Source organism: Athalia rosae, chromosome 6 (genome assembly GCF_917208135.1).
Source record: "Athalia rosae chromosome 6, iyAthRosa1.1, whole genome shotgun sequence".
Taxonomy (NCBI): Eukaryota; Metazoa; Arthropoda; class Insecta; order Hymenoptera; family Athaliidae; genus Athalia; species Athalia rosae.
The window spans coordinates 584,100-604,487 of NC_064031.1; the positions used below are offsets into that span (position 1 = coordinate 584,100).

At 45.0% G+C, this 20,388-nt stretch overlaps 1 protein-coding gene across 1 annotated transcript in view; it reads left to right on the forward strand.

Annotated features, from left to right (window-relative positions):
* The window catches only part of LOC105683485 (hemicentin-2), a 115,440-nt gene that overhangs the window by 44,803 nt on the left and 50,249 nt on the right, over positions 1-20,388 (forward strand). Inside the window, exon 2 of the mRNA XM_048657746.1 lies at positions 17,929-18,026. Coding sequence (XP_048513703.1) covers positions 17,951-18,026 — 76 coding nt within the window. The 5' untranslated portion in view covers positions 17,929-17,950. The remainder of the gene's footprint in view (positions 1-17,928; positions 18,027-20,388) is intronic.

The window sequence follows — 20,388 nt, forward strand, 5'->3', positions numbered from 1 at the left end:
TAAAAACGCTCCGCAGCGTACCGTAGATTTCAGCCGTTAATCGAAGCTCTAAAATTGCAGAGGTGGTATTTTTAAAACACAGAGTGTTTTTCGTATAAATATAGGACAGGTTAATGGTGATATTATTCGTCGGTTGTTTAAATAGAGTTCCTGTCCGAATCGTTCTACGATTTGAAAATGTTTTCACTCTGCGAAACAGTGGCTATATACGTATACGTATGTCTGGATATACCGTATGCACAGAGCAATACACGTAGATCTGACGTTAGCGTTGGCGTTTTGCGTTGAAATAGAGCTTCAAAAAGTGCATGCACCATGTGATGGAGAAAATGGAAAAAAAAGAGGAGAGATGAGAGAGAAAGAAAAAAAAGACAACATTCAAACATTCATTCCGTGGGATTCTCACAATCCCATCGGCGACGGGCCGACGAACGTACCATCGCCGATGTATCGCGTACACGTACACCCTACGTATGCGTGTATCGTAGAAACGAGCGATAGAATCGAATCGATATTTGCTCCGACCTCCGCCTGCACCACCTGCCCATATTTCGCCTGCGGCCACCGGCACCTGCACGGTAGGGTGGTACCGGTAACGGAGGCATTGATTCGACTCTGTGTGACGCGCGGCAACACGGACGTTGCCGTGGTTTCGTCTACATGCAAAGAAATGTCCGTATGCGCGCCACAAATCCTATCTCCACCCCAAATAGCATGTGTCCCTGAATTTCAAATATAATAGAAAAAAGCGGGTTCTTTTTACTCCCGGCGAACGAACGTCCGAATTTCACGCTTCGACGTTCGCCCCCGCATGCCCCAACGGGGGTCGGAGAAATATCAACGGATTACTCGAAAATTACTCGGATATCATCGATTTTCACGCGAACCCTCACTACGTACGCGCCGTTGATCCTTTCGAGGTCGATGTTTTAGAATACGTCCTTCTTAGCGACGAGGAATCTACGAGGACACTCCGCGTATCGACGACATCGCCCGAAAATGAGGGATTCGAAATCGCGTATTTCACGGGATCACCCCCGCGCGAACGCGTACAAACTTCCCCCTCCCCCCCCCCCCATTCGGGTGAGCGCGGTTGTTCGGTCGGGTTGTTTCAGGGGTTGTGCAGCAGGTAAACCGATGCATCTTTTACACTTCTCATCCGTTATACCGCGGCCGAGGGAAGCAAGGTGGGGTCGGTCGGGGGTGTTTCGCGTTGCATTTTTGTTGGCTCGCGATCCACCGAGGCTATATTTCACCCGACTGCGGCCTGCGGAGGAGCACGGCGCAACGCAGCGCCGCACTAAAGGATGGAAGCCCTTAATGCCGCTTGAACTTACAGTGTCACGCCCGGCGTTGCACACGTACGTAACCCGTACACACGTACCCGGTACACACGACGTAAACGCGCACGTAGTCGAAGATGCAGGGCTATCGCCCGCTGCACTCTCCGCACTCGGGTTCCACGAGCTTCTCTATTCGACCTGATTCCCGAGCAACTTTGCCCAACGAACTGTTCGCAGTCGGGGGAATACGTGTGTGTGTGTACACGTACGTACGTACGTACGTAGGTACGAATCCCCCCCGGCGAGATATTTTCCACGCAACTTAAGAACAGCTTAGAGAATTAAGTCGCGACCGATTACGAAGCTATCCCGGCGAAACGATTATATCCGACAATTTTCATTCGGGGAAACTCAACCGGCGAAGATGTCGGCGTTTCTTCATTTTTCGTTCCCCTCCCCCGTCTCTTCGGCGCAGCGGCGTATCTCACTTTCGTTGATCTTTATCCCCTTCGCTCTCCGAGTTCGGTTTCCTAATTTCTGTCCCATTATGGTAAATTAATTACAAGTTGTTAGACGTCAACGAAACTCGGGCGCGCGTATAGAAACGTCGGGATTGGCGTACGGGGGTGTGCGTCACGTGTACGTGTAGGTGTACGTATCGTGCGAACCATTCGGCGAACCCAACTCCGGATCAAGTTTTGAATCGTTGGAAAATTTCGACCCGTAACGCGATGGAATAGCTCGGATTATACCCGTCAGTTAGTTTGTCTGTCAGGTGTTCGGGATTCGGAAACTTGCGTTATAACGCGGCTGCTTATCCCGACCTCCCGTACCTACCCGGTAGTACGGTTGCGCCAATATCGAAAGCGAACCACGCCACCACCGTCGAATCCTTACCCCCGCCTCACCCGTAATACACCCCATCAACTAACGGCCCAGCCGTTTGTCGGTAGGCGTTACATTTCTCATGACAGAGGAGTGTACCCGAACCGTGGAACTAATTACCAGCTACATCTACACCTCCACATCTTACACCGTGTAAGTTACGCGAAATTATAGCGGCGTTAACTACAGTCATCGCTTCGAAAGGGTCGTGACTCGCACCGCTGTCAAAAGTTTGATCGGAACGATTCGCGCGAGTTCGGTGCCGGTTGGCTCCGCCGTGATTCCTTTCGTACCGCCGAAAATCGGTTGAAAAATCGGTATATATTTCGAGGCAGAGGGTGGCGCGAAACGGTCGATGTGAAGAGAGAGAGAGAGAAAAAAAAAACGCGTCAGCCGCGGGGTGCGCCCCGTTTTCTAAAGGCTATTTTGATATTTCGATACGACGACGCTGTTATATCTATATTCGTGCGCGATATGACGCGGGTGATATACGCGGAGATAGAAATTGCGGGATGTGCCGTTGGTGGTGTAAAAAGTGTCAAACGACAGAGGCTTTCGATCTGTCATTCTTAACTCTTCGGTTCAGGATGTTATACTCGGATGATAGAAGCTGCCGGTTATATTCAAAAATGTCGATCACCCCGCATCGATCTACCCGTCGTTTGTATTCCCCCTCGAATGCCCGTTGTACGCCCCACCGGATTCACGTGAAAAATACATTATAAATAATTTTATCCGTCGTCAAAATAATGTTGCAATCGAACGTGTGAGTGGCAAATGAAATATCTGGACACTCGATGGGTAAATATCGTCATTTTTTGAGCGACGAAACATTCTCCTATAAAAATCACTCGCGCGACAACGATTTTACGCGCACGTGTATAAAAACAGGTACCTTTACGATTATCATATCGTCGAAGCTTACCGAAATTGAGAGGAAAAGGATCCTGCAAAAGGAGATGCGCGCGCTCAGGGCTTTTTTTGTCACTTTTCCAGGGCAATGAAAAAGGCATTTCGCGCAGCGGTGGCGGTCCGCCGTATATCGCCGGGTACACACAAAGGTACACGCTACAAAAGAGCGCGAAATCCTTTTTCCTGCACTGCAGCGGCGTGTCGGTCCTTTAAAAACACTAAATATTTTACCACCCGAACTTTGTGTAACAAATATGCTCGGACACGAGTCGAGCTTTTTACCCCCGCCACGCTCGCCGTTATTCCCTTGTACGATCTCTGCTACAAATTCAAGTTTCCTCCTCCCCCTCCTCCCCCTCCTCCTCTGTCAATCCTTCCCTTCAAACTAAACCGATTATTACCGTCTACATTGCCGGTACGTACCTTATCCCATTTTTACCATCTCATATAAAACAAAATGAAAATATTTTCTACCCGATTTATATGATGCGACGTAAAAAAAACCGGTTCAATATGAAAAACGTTACGCAGCGCGAGGAGAAAAAAAATCTGCTTTTCTCAACGTACGCTCGCGGTGCGAGAGAAAAAAAAAGAGATTGTCAAACTCCTGTGAGAATCGTCCAAGCGACGCGTGTGCGCTACATTTTTCATCTTTCAAATTTGTTTTTTTTTTCTCACAATATTGCGCTCACGCCTTTTTTTCTCGGTATCTCCGGGTTGAAAATAAAAGCGAAATATATATATTTCAAAGCGTATAGATCAGGGGAAATGTGCCGGTGCAATAAACACGTAGATGTGTCGGGCGAGGGGGTGGTTTTCACGGGGTGGGTTCAGGTTAGCGCGAGGCTTCTACCAAACTTCTGTATTATTAACAGAGATATTAATAATAATGCGCCGGTTGCCGTGCCCCGGCGCTGAGGAGGGTCGAGTCACGAGTCGCGGCTGCCGAGGGGCTGCCGAGGGGCTGTGTGTGGGGGAGGGCAAGGGAGTGAGCTACACTCTATACCTGTATATCAGCGACAAAAGGGCCTGCAAAGGGGCTTCGAGAGCGTTAAGATCGTACCGCCGGAGCTTCGGGGTTGCCGTTGCAGGTTCGCTCGGGGGTAAAGTCGATACGAGCGCGCAGGCGCCGCCATTTTCTTGCGATACTCCTCAGCTTTTCCCTGACACAACAACAAAAAGACAAAACGTAGGAAAATTTAAGCCAATTGCCGACCCCCTGTTACACGCAATTGCAATCGGAACGGATGCCGAAGCCCTTCTCTCGCGCCTCCTCGTCATCCCCCTGATCTTCTCGTTACACACATTTTTTCCCCCACGTTCGCATCCTCTCGAAAATTGCACACCCTCTGCCGTTCTGTTTTCTCGTGTCGTACCCACGTACGCGTTGCACTTGCACGTACGCAAGGATTACACGAAACGAAAGCGAAGTGCACGAATGGAAATAGGAAAAAATAATATACCGAGAAAACCGTTCAGACATTCGGGTGACGCTGGGGGTAGAGCTTTGCGTTACAATAGAATTATTTCAACACCGGAGTTCTATGAGAAGCGAAAGCTCCGGATCGTCTGGGAAAAATTCGATGCGTACAAATAGCTTGGATAAAAAAAGAAAACAAATTCGAGACTACTTCATCGAGTTCCATGGCAAAGCTTTCGACGATACGTGCGCAATTACAGGTGTGTTACAAGCGAGGAAGAAGGAGAGGAAGAAAGTCGTACTTGTGCGGATACGCGAGTCGGTTTGTTCGTACGTGTTACCAAACTCTGAATAAATTGAGTTTTCTCTTTCTTTCCGCGCGAGTCAGACGTAGGTATACGGGCGTTTATGCCACCCCTACGGTGAAAATTTGAAGAGAACAACGCGTCGCGTGACTGTCATCCTCAATATAATGTCATCAATAGTTCTACCTTCGACCTCGTCCCCGCTTCTTTCCTCTTTCCTCCTTCTCCCGGCTTTTCTCTCTATCTTTTTCTTCGTATTTTTTGTCCCCTGCAGCTTTTACTCCGTCGTGCGCGCGCCTTGAAAGTGGGCAGCTGCGATAATCCGCGACACCTGGTACCAAAAAATGTGCCAATATGGCGACGGTATCAGAAACTCACGGGGGGGTTGCAAGTATAGTACGGGGGCGAAATTTACCCGAGGACACGTATAAGCCGGGTAGAGAATCGTGACGGGAAAAAAAGGCAACAAGAAAGAAAGAAAGAAAGAAAGAAGAGAAAACGCGAGAGGGAGGGAAATAAGAAAAATAGAAATAAGCCGCGGGCGTACGAGGTGTAATAAATACGATTTTGTCGCGTATGCCTATGTGTCGCATGAATATGCAAAAGGAACTCTTTTGCGCTCTGTTACTCGATTAAAAGAGGGAGAAATGGAAAAATGAATTTGAAAGTCGAAAAGCGAGAATCAAAAGATACAACCCCCGCGGTACCGGGAGGGTGCAAACCGTTGCGAAAAATTGGTAACGCCACCGTTGGGGCGCATCGTCTGCCGAAACTCGAATGGAAATTAGATTCTCATGATTCGGTTCACTCGCGGACGATACCCCGTTCGGATTCTCGGTGGTCGACGCGAATCACCCGAAAAAAGGAAAAAGCGAGACGTTACTTTGATTTTCAATCGGACGAACCGAAACTCGACTCGACCGTTCTCGCGCGATGATTTTTCAAGTACCTCGATCGAGATTCTCGGACCACCGATCGTACGCGTACGCCCTACCCATAGATGCGAGATATACGGAAAAGTAGAACATTCCGCACAGCAGCCCGAAGGGGTTACAGACAAGATGTTGTGTGTGTGTGTGTGTGTGTGTAGCCGTGTACAATAGCTACACATATTCCATAGTAGCATCGGGAAAGGAATCTTGTCATCCCTGGGGGAAAGAACGTCGGCGTCGCGCAACGTTTGCGGTGGCTCCGTCGATGGCGGTGGTAGCGGGTGTCTTTGACGTTCTTTGGTATACGGGGACAATAGACCGGACGTGTTTCCAGACCCGGTTGGGTTTGACCCCACCCCTTCCTCGACCCGACTCTTAACTTTCTCCGAGGGGGTTGACGCGACGCCCGGCGAACGAACGAGGTGGATATTATACGGCAAGAATAGAGAGAACTCGCGGTGTAAGACGTAAGAGTAGCAATAAAAGGTGGCCCCTTCCTCTCCTTCCTTTCTCCGGTACACTCTTCCTTTTATTCTTCTCCTTCTTCGTCTGCTTATTCCTTCGCCCCTTTAGCCGCTGTAGCCGCGCACGAGATCCTAAAGCAGCGGCAGCGGCGACCACCGTCACCTTTTCCAGTTATACAGTTATATCCCGCTGTAGTTTCCCTCTCTTTTTCCTCCCTCCCCCCCCGCTCGTTTGAAACCAACCACCCAGACAATTTATCCGTTTAGTTACCGGAACTACCTCCGTAAGAGCGTATTCAATGGGAAAAGCTCCGTTATACTAACTGGCCATATTTCTATGCACCCACCATGGGGATGAACACCACCTATGATATATCTATGTACGCCGCGCAGCCATATTTGGATTACGCCGTGCCATTTTTGCATAAATTTCACTCTCCCTGCACAGCGGACTCCACCACTTTAATCTCGGCATTCGAATTCGCAGTTAAAATTGATCGCGCGTTTTCGAAATAAAAACTAACGACAACCGTTGGGTATCCGTCCGCACGACGATTCGATCCGATATCCGACGACGTTTCTTCGAAATGGAAATTGCGAAAATTACCGCGACGGTGAACCCTGCGAAGCTCGCGCAACGATAAGAAAAATCTATGAAAATGATCGGGAAAATTAATTAGGAAAAAAACAATCGGAGCAATTACGATGTGTATTATATTTGCCTTTCGTATACCGTTAATAATGATAACGACGGGGATGACGATAATAACAACAACGGTAACAATAAAAATAATGAAAAATAGGAAGAGCTTTTCTGCTTCTGGCGCTAAAAGCATCTAGAAGATATATTGATGAGAATTTTTCTATCCTTTCCCTCGACCTTAGAAAGAAAGCTACCGGCTGGCCCCTGGTGAATAGGTGAAAAGAAAAAATTTCAAGAATACGAGCGAGCTTTCATCCGAGCTTTTTCTCAGTTCCGAGAATACCTATATACCCGCCGTTATGCTGCGTTTTTATTTATAATAATCTTATACCTTCTTCGTGTTATGACGGCGGAGAAACGTTTCTATCGAACGCCGATATAAATCGTTACCAAAGGTACATAATTCCATTGTATTCTATGTGCCGACGGATATATAATTTACATTTATATTTATTCACAATGGCATTTTTCAGCTTTTCGATACACGTGCGATATACCAGCCCCGTTCGACGACGACGACGACGACGACGACGACGACGCTTCAGGCATTAAAATCGACGCACACGCGTGCGAATGTACTATTATTATTTCCATCGTTGTATCGTCGTTATAACGATTATGATTTTCATTAAATATCATCCGAATCGCGTATGATAAAAGATCGATCGAAGCGTGCCAAAAATGATAATACGCACGAGACTGTGTGATAAATAATAACGGCGTGAATAATTTACATAAATTTGCCGTACCGCGAACGTACGAAACGTACGTATGATATTCCGAAACAGAGGAACAGGTGATCGGCGAATACCTGTGTACCCCGGATACACTGGACGTGAAATGGAAAAGAGGAAAAAAAGCACAGGAAGGAAATTCAAGTGAAATTTAGCATTTCGCCGCTCCGAAACTTTTGCATACGCAACTATTCAATTATTTATCGTGTACTCTAAACAGCGAGAACTTTCGTCGTTTGAAACAATGATGATAACATTTTATACGATGATATATTTTGAGCTCACAGCTAAATTGCATCGTCGGTAACTCTGTATCGTAGCAAAGTATTAGAACCCGTCCATATTATACGTATGGATAATGGAATTCGCGAACAAGGATGTAAAATGAAAATCAGAAAGGGTAGCAAGGAATTTGAGGGTGAAATATTTCCAACGAATAGACTCGTCGTCGCGGAAATATTGGCTGACCGGGCAAATAATTTTTTTTTGTCAGAGAAATTTGCGGTCAGGTTGACGAGGCGGAGGGGATCCGGGTGGGCGGCCCTGCGATGCAGGATAAATTCGGCAAAGGGGATAGCGAAGGAAAATAGAGGTCCGGAAAGCTCCGAAAAGATGACGGAGGAGACGAAGAAGTAGAAGAAGAAGACGACGGAGAAAGGGAATGAGAGGAGTGGGGCGTAACTTTTGTGAGAAAGTAACTCTCGGGACTTTCTAACTTTCCATGCTACCGAAATATCTATATCCTATGAAATTATCAAAGGGCCTGGGAAAAGACGACGGGAACAAGCCCAGATGCCCCCGCTCTCGCCCGTCTCTTTTAAAGCTTATAAAACAGTCTAATCTAAAACGAAATGGGACGATTGCAGGGGGAAGAAAACGGCGGTATAACGATATTTCCATGGGATACGATTCGAACAAATTTTTTCCATAAAAGTAGGGTTTCGACAATTTCGAAGAAAATTTATGTAACTCCACGGTTTATACAGTTCAATTACACGGTCGGCCCTTCCACTAAAAATGAATCTTTCATCCGTCCTAATTCGACAAGTTTTTACAAAAGCGATCGTACGATATATGTATTCGAAGGTATCTGATACGGTGAGTGGGTGGGACACGGTCGATGACGACGAGTAATGAGTATCAAGTAATAATAATAACGATGATAATTAAAGATCCCTCAACGATGACCAAGTAGGTAAAAGGCTCTTAGGAACCTACATTGAAATTAATAATACCCTACCGATAATTAATCGGCCTCCGGAGGCTAATTACCGCGAAGTTATGACGAAGGGAACGAAGTATGAGGGGAGGTCCGTGTATAGCGAGTGAACAAAAAAAAAACACGAGGCAGTGGAAGAAAAACGATCTTGCGAACGAATGAAAAAAGCCACCTGGACACGTTTCGTGAAATTAGATAACGTGATCAACTAAAAAGAAAAAATATAATCATTATTTCACGGCGGACGCGTACGTGTAACATCCATCGCACGTACACGCCTTTCATCGTGCGATTCTGGTGAAACGGGTCGCGATCAACCTATGTTCAAAATATTCGAATTTCTCGGTCTACGAGCGAACCCGAGAGCTACGCTGGAGTCGGCGTAGTCACGGGCGTAAGCGCCTTGTTATGATCTACGACCTTCGAGGTGACGACCCTCAACAAAGCGCTGCGCTGCTGGCTACCCCGGACTCCAGCACAACTCGGGTTCGCTCGTAGGCCGAGAAATTCGAATATTTCGAGCATAGGGTGATCGCAAGCAGTTTTACAAAAATCGCACTGTATAATAATTGACCTCGCAACGTACACGATCCCCGTGATTTTTTACAAAGCGATTAATTGGTCATCTTTCGATCGCTACGATTGAAATTCATACGTCTTTGTTGGATTATCCAGCCATTCGTGATAATCCGTTATAGAAATTCGACGTGAGCGATCGTTGGGGATACGCACATCGCACGTGATATCGATTCGAATGGCAGAGAGGTACATACATATATGTTTGCCGAAACTTTCGGTGTCGGAAAGTTTGACAAAGAATGACGTATACATATAATACGAATAATAACAGCGATGATAATAATAATTCGGCCGTTCGGCTGAGTATATCCGTACAGAGGTATGCATAGGGTAGAATATGCGGAAACGAAACCTACAAGTTTCATTCATCTGTAGCCGTATAATATAATACGTTTTCCCTGCAGGGTGGAGAGGAAACGAAGTGGATAGAATAAGCATTATAGGAATAGTTCTCGATGTCCGTATACTTATAGCGCATATACACAGATATACGTATGCAGATAGGTATGATAAAAGACGGGGCCAAAAATGAAGGAAGAAGAGTGAAAAAGAAACGGGATGAAAAAACCGATAGATATATATGTTTATTATAAGGAGAGGAAAGAAAAAGAAATTAGAAGAAAAATGAAAGAAGAGTGAAAGAAAAGTGAATGAAAAATGGGCCGAGGTACCGAAACTCGAAGCGAGCCGGGGGTTGCGCTGCGAGCTCCGGGTAGGTGTATAAGATCGAGAGGTGAGAGCGAAGAGGAGGAGAAAAAGGGAAAAAAAGGAAAAGTGGAAAAAAAAAAAAAAAAAGTAAAAAGCGAAATGCTGAGGGTGAAGCAAGGCGAGACGAGGCGTCTCATTACAGACGGCTTTTATTGGGTTTACCCGAAGCATTGTGAAACGCCGAGCCGCCCCCCATTGTACGTTACTGCAGAGAGGTAAAGAAGCGAATAGTAATTATAGACTTACCGAATCGCATTCAACTAGCTTTCCTTCCTTACTCTTTTCTCTCCGCTCTATACTTTGCTCACATCAGCCGCTGCTACCCCTGCACGATATATACTGGTGACGTTTCAGTTCGTCTCGCTGCTTCAAACTTTCTCTGCAACATGTATTTCGCGTATGCCGAATGCCCCATCGATTTATCGTTCTCTCGTCTACGTACCGCCGCTGGAGGAGAATTGAATAAAATGAAGAGAGAGAAAAAAAAAAAAGTCCCCGAATGAATAAACAAATAAATTCGACTCATTTGAATTTTTATCAATTTTTTGCTTTCGAAATACTTTTTATTCCGTCGGTTATGCAATCGTTGTTTCATTTGATACACCGCGAATATGCAAAGCGGTATACATTATACACCCTCTATCTCACTCTATGAGTTATTTAATCGAAACTCCAGAATTCATCTCCCACAGCCGATCCGCGGACGCATGGTTACGGATACGTGCGCATGTAGATCCGACTGGGTTGTGCCGCTGTTGGAGCTGCCGCTGCTGCAGGCCGTGGAAACGAGAAAACTGGGGGATTAATTAAACTTTAAACAGTAAAAATTCCATTCCCCGGCATATACATTGATTAATTTTCAGTTAAATGAACGCCGAAGTGGCGTTGAAGTGGAAGCGAAAAGGAAAAGGGAGCAGAAGCAAAAAACAATCTGAGACATAATGATAATGACGATGAAAAAAATCTCGCTAATGGTAATACTAAACAAGGCAAACGGACTAATGGAAGAATTAAATATTCAATGATAATTTTCGAATAGCCTTATTTCCGTAAATTATCTTTTCGGGGAATGGCTTTCGAACGAGATTCTGAATTTCATTTGGACTTTCTTCGCCCCCGACGAGATACGCTGCATTTTTGACACTTTTCGTATCAATTATCGAAGTAACTCACAGATTTTTGAGTAGCGTAACATTTTCCACGGGATCACGACGACGAAATAACGTGGAAAAATGCGATAACGACATTTTCGAATCCGGGGCACCTCTCGACACTTTATTCGCAATTCGTCAAGACGATTGGCTTTTCAAATGAGATTTAACGATTAACCTGAATCAATCGAGTGTAAAAATTTAATTTATTCCTCTTCTGGTGGATTGAGCATTTCTCTTTTTTTTTTCATTTCCATCGCGGGTCTGATTTCTCGATTAACCGCAGGCCAGATATACGTCGGAAGATCAAGTGACTCGGAAACGGGGAACGGGGAAAAATCGAGGGCATAAAAAATCAATAAATAAATCATGATACATATAAGGCGTCGTTCCGCACCCCCTGAAAAATCGCGGTCCAATTTTTTCCACCGACTTCCACCTCTCGATTTCGATACCCTTTTTTCCAACGAACGCGTGCAAAGCTTGGCTATAAAGGTATACAAGGTATGTCGACCCAATGAAGTCGAATTAATTAAACGAATGGTCGGAATCGCCTATTTATATACGTGTATACCTCGGTAGCGAGTGGTCCGGTTTGCGTTATCTGTGTGTGCAACGATACCACCCTCTCTCCAGAGGTCAGAAATGAAAGAGAGGGAATGAGAGAGAGAACGGGAGAAAAGGGGAAAGGCCGAAGCTCTGATGGAATGTTTTCGGCAAAGGAATCTCTTTCCCAACCACTCCGGTTCGATTCTTTCTTTTCTCTTTGGCGAGTCTTCGCCGTACCTACGGTGCGAAAGCAGCTTCATTCTCTCTTCCTCCCCCTCGACTCGACCGACTTTAGGCTTCGGCCCTTTGCACGACTCATTACCGTTAAACGGGTATAATTTTTCAACGACGTTCTCCCCCCCTCCTCACTTTTCCACGTATACGTCATATATATCCCTCTCTTTCTACGGCGTTCCATTCCACCGGTCTTATCCTCCCCCTCCTCCTCCTCTTCCCATCCATAGTCTTCTCGCTGTTTCCCCGTCCTCCCAATTCCAGAATTCGACGATCAATGAAAGTCCAATCCATGCCGGAGAAGCAGGATGGAAACCCGAGCCGAAGATAGAAGAAGGGATTGGATAGGAAGAGGATCCCTTTTCAGGGGGAGCGACCAACCAACCAACCAACCAACCCCCGTCGGTGGGACAGGAAAGAAAGAGGAAAGCGGAGAAGAAAAAGCTCCGCGAGGTCGCGCCGGGGGAGAAAATTGGGAAATAATGATCTTGTCCCACGGGTTTAGGGAATACCTCTGTTTAGATTTTAGTCATGCTATAAATAACTATTTCTACGAGAAAATCCGTCGGATATAGCAAATGTGGGGGAGGCGAACACGACTCGTGCGAACGAGCCACCCCCGCTTGTTACGGTCGCAAAAGTTTTCACCCACAAGTGCACCGACCGAGGGATGATGAAAAAAATTCTGATCTCGATTCTCTCTCCCTTTCAGCTTGACCGGCTTGGAATAATTGCGAATCGCGTCCCAACGACATTGACCCGTGCGAAGGTTGAAGAAGTTGAACAACTATGCTTCTACACGTACATAAATCTGCGCAAACGAGTAGTACAAGTGCACGTACACGTATCGCGTACGGACGCACGTTGAGCCGTATAAAAATGAATTATTCCGTCGCTTTTGTTTTCCGTCATAATAGAACCTCCGGTTGTTAGCGGGGTGTTATATCTGTATGGGTGTTCGCCCCCGCGAAGGTTTGAGAGATCTCGACTGTCAATCCCGGCGCCACATCGCACTGCAAAAATATATGTGTAAAATACCAGCCGCGGCAACTAACCGGGAGTTAATCAACCGCCGATTCAATTTAAAAATTCAAAAGAATCGGCCTTGAAAATTATCATCATTATTATTATCATTACAACGATTCGCATCCCTCGGAATTCCACAAGTATTACGCTTCCTCTCCTCTCCGCCTGTTTTATTCATTTTTCCCCCGTTCCACTAACTTCGCCAATTGTTCAAAACTGCAGCTATAATATTTGTTCGACATTTCGTTTCTGCGGCGAAATTAACTCCGGATAAAAATCCTGATATTTACCCCGCGCGAAATATTTCATCGGTACACCGTAATAGTAGAATAAAAATGCGATTGTAAAAAAAGCGATATAGTTCACACTCCGGGGTGTAACTATGCACAGATGTCGGCGTCGTTAGTTGTGGGAAGAAAAAAGAATATTCATTTTTTTGGTTGTTCCTCTTTTGGTTTTTTAACACACCCCGCGGTTCGTTAAATCCCGACCGCGGCGTATACGTTTCGCTTGGTTTTATACCAGCGTTTCACCGACGCGACGCAAAGCAACTCGACACAAGTCTCGTCATCGTCATCTACCGTACTATTGAGTTATAAAAATTCTACACGCAAAATGACAACTGTGGCCGTAGCTCACGTCACGGTTATAATCATGTACCGTACAAGTAGCTCGCACGTGTTGTCGGGGAAAGGGAATGAAGAAAAAAAGCACAAAAAAATTATATGTAAAATTCACGAGTCAATTTCAACTTTGAAACCGTCGATTTTAATTAGTAGTTTGTTTTTTTTATTTTTTTTTTCTTGTTTCTACGGGCGACTTCAGTTTCTCCCTTTTCCCTCCCTTCTTGTGATGATTGATTAATTTTTAAAAACTCGGCTCGCACAACGTTGAAAACTATCACGAAACTAACGCGGTGCAACTCGTTATTCAATGATTAAGGAAATTGGCTGGGTTACCTCGCTAATTAATTCTGGTAATAATTATCAAGATTATTACTTCTTTTTTTTTTTTGTTCCGTACGTAGCTACCTCTAATTTTCCCCGACGAGAAATAGAGCCAAAAAGAACAACCTGAAACATACTCGACCGAAATTACGGCATAAATTTATCGAGAAGTGGGTATTCACTCGAAAACATTACCGATCTATAATGTTATAAATTGCGGTAAGAAAATTGAGTCGAAAATAATTTAGTAGGTATACGCGATGGTATTGGAACTTTATTTCGCCCAAGATTTGTCGTTTTTCGTAAAGTGAGCAATAAAACAATAAATGATCGAGTTCCACCGTTTTTGACTGATGTATTTTCTGAAAGGGCCAGACTAGGATATTGTACGCGATATATCTTTACCAATTTTCCCTCTATTGTGTGATTCTTTTTCTCTTCTCTCCTTTTTTCCCTTCTTCACCAACTTTTTTCGGCTTATTCTTTTCTTAGTTTCGAATTTTTTACGGTGTTGGAAATAAGGCGGTCCATTATTACGTCGAAGCCGATACCGCGACGCAGACTCGCGGGCAGGTATACGCCGTAAGGATAACGCGGAGTTAAAGCGGGCGAAAAAATGATCTGATTTAAATCAGTATAAAATCGATAAATTTGGGGCACCCAATACCACACACGTGCGCGCCTACGTAAGCTACGTATCCACACGTACATACGAAACGATCGTCCCTCCCGATTGTACGGTTATTTATTACTTAACGGTCAAGCTTTATAGAGCAGAACCTGCTGCTCTATAAAAGTATATACTAATATTTCACCGAAACGACGAGTGCAATTCGATGTTGCCGTATACACACGGACGTAATACCCATACGCCCCCGTATACGTACATAAATATTGAATACACACATTCGTACGAACGGAGAGCCAACCGATCCGCAGACCTTATACCAACTCCGCTCGGGTATTGTCAACGTTTTACTTCGTTTTTTTTTTTCCTTCCAATTTTATTTTACTTCGGGACTCTTGTCATTTTTATTCTCATTTTCAAGAATTCAAATACGGAAGGATTCTCTTCCTCTCATAATAACTCTTACCATGCGGAAAACTTTCTTGATTTTCTCCGCGAAACGCAAACAAGACGTTTTCCCCCATCGTACGCGATACGACTTCCGATCTTATATTTGTTCGTATTTATACAATTATTTTTATCTTTTTCCCCCCTCACTCCTCGACTACATCATAGGTGATTCCGGATACGTGTAACGCGCGCCTACGGTGCAACGGTGGAAATCTGCCGCGTCCTCGTTCTAATTTTCGTCCGGTTCTCATTTTAGTCGTCGTTCCGAGAATTAGGATAATTAGGCGCAGTCCTGACTGGAATTAAAGTTGGAATAAGATTACTCTCCGCTTCTTCTCTTATCCTACGCTCTATTCAACCCCCTCCCTCGCGCTTTCCCCCACCGCCGTACATCCACTTCTGAAAAAGCTCATCTCGTCGCGCGAATCCTTCGTCCTTCTCCGCTATACGTTGCACAGGATCTACAATATAACCGCACCTGCGACGTTATAATAAAGAAGGATCTTAAATTTCACTACAACTTCGTATACTTTACGCGAAACCGTCTCGACCGGTGGTTATTAATTTTTTTAATCGCTCCGCAGCGACGTCACATCTATATACCGAACTCCGGTGTCACCTGTCGACTTCTGCGGGGTGTAAGGGGAGATGAGAGTCGAGTAGAGAGAAAAAATTGGAGAAAGAAAAATGACCGCGTCGCGATTCCGAAATTCTTCTATTTTTTGCGAGGGATCGTTTCGAGTCTCGCCCCTTGCTTCTCAAGACTTTGACTTTTGCTGGGAAATCACAAGTTCGTACGTACGGTCGTAACGCGTGTACGGGCATGTTAACTTTTGTGTTTGATACGGAGTTAAGACGGACACAGGTAGGAGCTAAACTAATTAGTAGATAACGAGACAATTCGCGCTAAATACACACTCAAAAGCTAGCTAATACTAATTACAAGTCCAGCAAATAGGAATGAGGTATACCGGTAAGCTCGTTAGTGGTAATTGAGTTGACGAAAAAAAAAAAAAAACAAGGAGAAAGTGGAATTAGAGTGTTTGATTTTTTTTTTTCTGCTTCCACTTTGTTTTTTCGTCCTTCCTACGTCCTTCGAACGTACATTTTTCATTGTTTTTTCATTCCATATAATTATTTCGATTTCGCAAAAGGGGTAGGAGAAAACTGGGGTGAGAAACAGAAAAAATTGAACCAGGGGAAAAATAAGCTCGGTTAAAAATTCAAAAATGACAGACTCGTCACCCGACGCACCCCGAGGGCGGTTCGGGGACGTACGCGCGTATACGGCAGGCATACCGTGTAGCCAGGTGTTCCTTTTAATTAAAAAAAACAGCATCAGGTGAAAAGATAAATTCGAGCATCAAGGATCAAAGTGAGTTCTGCTTATTTAGCTCACGCAACGTGTACACGCGGCAACGCGATTCCAACTACTGAGGGTGAAAGATACTTGAAATTACTTCGAGGGTTACTTTCTCCCCTGTCTCTCCTCCTTCTTTCCAAGCACCCTCTGCATCTGCATATGAATATACACCTATACGTACGTATAATGTGGGTACAGATTACGTACTCGACATATATCTCCGCCTACCTGTACTCGTACAACACCAAAAAGTAATGAATAAAAAAAGGAGACGTAAAGAAAATGCGAAACAAAATATAATGAGATCTTTTAAGCGGATATTTTTAATTACACCCTCGGAATTATCGCGCGATTGATGCGATCGTCGTTATCGTTGCGGTTGACGAGATAGAACAATAAATAAAGTCGGCATAGATGAGAAATATTTCTGGATAGATGCGGAGAGAAGAGAGGAAAGTCGTTTACCCAAAAGTTTTGCGGGCATCGGGCTCCGCTTCCTCGGTTTAATCGGGCTCGTTCGAAATCCAATTAATAAGAGAGCAGGGTGCCAATTTCCTACGGGTGGATCCCAGAAAAAGGTTCGTTTAATTGTGAAAAAAAAATTAAATCAAGGAAACAAAAAATCCACCGGGTGAAAGCTGAAAAATGGCGGTAAAGCAGCTCTATAAGGTGGAGAAAAAAATCGAAATGAAATAGAAATCGTCCGGTGATGCGAAAATGTGATCATCTTCGGGTTTTCCGAGGACCGGTCAACTGTATTGTACACTCGTGTAATACGTACTACGTACAGCATCGTTAAATAGCCCGCCGGTGTAAGGGGATGCACGAAAAACAAGTAACAACGGCTTAAGCCGAGGCTAATTAATTAAAGTTAGTGTAGAGAACGAAGCGATTCTTGAGAGAACAAAAGTTTTCAGGTTATTTAGTACCTTAAACGATTTTACCTATACTCCCTTTATGTTCCGTGTCGGTTTTACAAGCGGTAGGAAAAGGAGTCTCGCCGCAACTAACGTGGCACGGTGAAGGGTGAACGCGAGCGTAAGACCAACACGTATAGCCGACAATGAGTTCGTATGTGCGGGGTACGACTATAGGGGTCCTTAATTAAGGAAGAAAGGGTATCCGGCGAAATCCCTACCCCCGCCGCGATCTAACGGTCGACGAAAAAGATCTTTATCGCGGAGTAGGTGAAACTCGTTGTCGATTTTACAATCGCAATCATGATCGGGAATCCGATTGGAATGGGAGCCGCGGGCACGCGCGTGGTCCGAGTCCGCGGTGCTTCGCGAGATCGTTCTTCGGGTGGAAAATAAAGAGAACTTTGAATACAATTTCAATGGACTGCAATTTTCTTTGTTATTTCTCTCCCTCGTCTATTTTTCTTCTCTCTCTCTCTCCGAATCCTTTATTTTTATACATTCATTTTATTGTTACAGGAGGACTCGGAAGGCTCTGATAATGCAGGACCGGCTCTCGTGGTACATGGTCTTTTTATTCCTTCCAACGATTCTCCTCGCCACATCGCTCGACAAAGGTAAATAAAAAACGAACGAATAAATAAATAAATAAACGAATGAATGAAATCGGTAGCGTTTCGCAAAAATTCCGTTCCAATGCTCGTACAAAGTAAATACGTCATATTCTTTGTACTCGATGACGCGCGGGGGCGAGTCAAAGTTCTCAACCCTCGAATTCGATTCCCTAACGAAATTTGGAGACCCTATACAGTCGTTCGCCTCCTCCAATTAATTAATCCCCAAGTTTATCATTGTGTGCCCCGCGATAAAAGATTCTCACGTACAACTTCCTCCTTCTCGTACATCGGGCTTACAAAGTTCAAGCTATTCGCTACCAAGTTTTGCATACATACGTAAATGTGTACCAAGACAGAAAATTTTCTATTACCTAGTCGTAGTTCGCATGAATTTCACAAAGCGTCTGATACGTCAAAGCGAATAAGGAGCTTTGATTACCCGGCAACTCGATACCGGAGGTACATGATCTATGAATAAAAGCGTAAGTATACCTAATGGCAACGTGCACGCTCTGCGTTACGAATTCATTCGCCAAAATCTCGTCTCGCGACGAACGACGACGAATGACGATGACGTTCGTAAAAACGACGACGACGAATCCAATGAAGAGCCACCGACTACCCCCTGCCTGCATCAACGTCGCGAATCACATTCCGTTAAATTCGAACCGCGTAGCGTGCAGGCTGAATTTCACGTTTACCTCATTTCATTTTTTCATTCCTGCGTGTATACGTATAATACATAATTGTAGGCGTACGCATACCTGCGTATCCCTGCCTTTTTCACGAATAAGCTGCAGACGAGTCACGAATTCCGAGTCCCGGCGTCGGCGGAGGAAGAGGAAAAGAGGCGTCAATTTGCGAGCGACTCAAATCTCCGTCCTACATTTATACCTCTCTTGCCCTCCTCAACCTCTCCGCCCTTACTCCCCTTTCTTCTCCTTCCTCACCTTATATTTTCCCACCGTTTTTAATAATCTCCTCGTAAAAAGCTTCCGTCCCCTTATTTTTCTCTCTTTTCCACTATCGCCGGCGCTGCTGCAGCACCCCCAGCCCTACGTCTTCTCGCCGTGCGCGCGCGAAGAATAGCTGCGTCGTGGAAATCGCTCGTTCTTTTCCGCGTGTGAATCACCACGTACGACGAACGCGAGGTAAATAAATAAAAACGAAAAAAATAACGAAAAATGTATGAATAATTTTATTAATTCCGCTCCGCGATGGCGTTCGCGCGCGCGCGAGGAGAAAAAAAATGTCAAATTTAGCGTCGGACGAAATACGGCGGGCTCCGCGAGGCATATTCTTGTTTCGCGATTTTTCCATCCCGTTTTCTAATGGCGTCGCAGCGATTTTTCGCGCTTCAAAGTATTCATCGAGCATATTACACCGTGCAGGGATTTTCCCAACCGAAAAAGGGACGGAGACGGAGGGGCGGCGCGGGGGTGAAGGTGGCAAGGGGGCAAGGGACACGGGGGGATTTAGGAAGGGGTAGGTGCAAAGGGAGGATGTACAGGAACGGCAGGTACAATCCCCAGGATATTGGCCTAGAGTGTAGAAAGCATCCCGGTGTGTGTCCACGAGATAAGTCGGCGGACCGTTTTTCGAATCACTCTTTCGCAAGCTCCTCTATATATATATACATACATACACGTGCAGAGATATAGGTACACAGTAAGGTTATATTGGAAACCATACGGCACCACTCTCCCTAAACCCCCCCTTCCCTCGGTATATATCCTGCGTCCCGCATATCCTTGAGAAGAGGGCGATCTCCTATCTCTAGTAGCTGTTCAGATGTGGGGGTGTTTTCTCTATGGGTATGTACTTACGTATAGGTAATACGTAATACCTAACTTCCTCATAGATATATATGTGACGTACATTATACCTGCAAAAGCTGCAGGGACTTACGGTCCTGTGCTTTCTTATGTAATACAAAATAGATATATAGGTGAACGGGGATACCCGATACCCCTACTTCAAGCATATACCTACGTACGTGTACATAAACTATTATGCATAGGTACATAGGCATTATAAATATACATAGGTATGTAGTAAATTATATACATAAATCTGGGATAATGTATACACGGATTTTTCTATCTTCTATGTAGGTATACGTCGATAGGGTTCGACGTTATATCTTTGGTTAGCACTGTAAGTTGTTTCGTACGACACAGAATATAACTATACGTCTCGTCGAGGGATGATGAAAGTCCCCGTCCACATGCCCGTACCTGTATACCTACACGTGGAATGTATAACGATGCTATAGGTAAAACGGATCGGAATATTCATCGGAAAATCAAAATCCCTGTACACCTTGAGCGATGCATGCAAAGTCCGTGGATGCGGATACCGT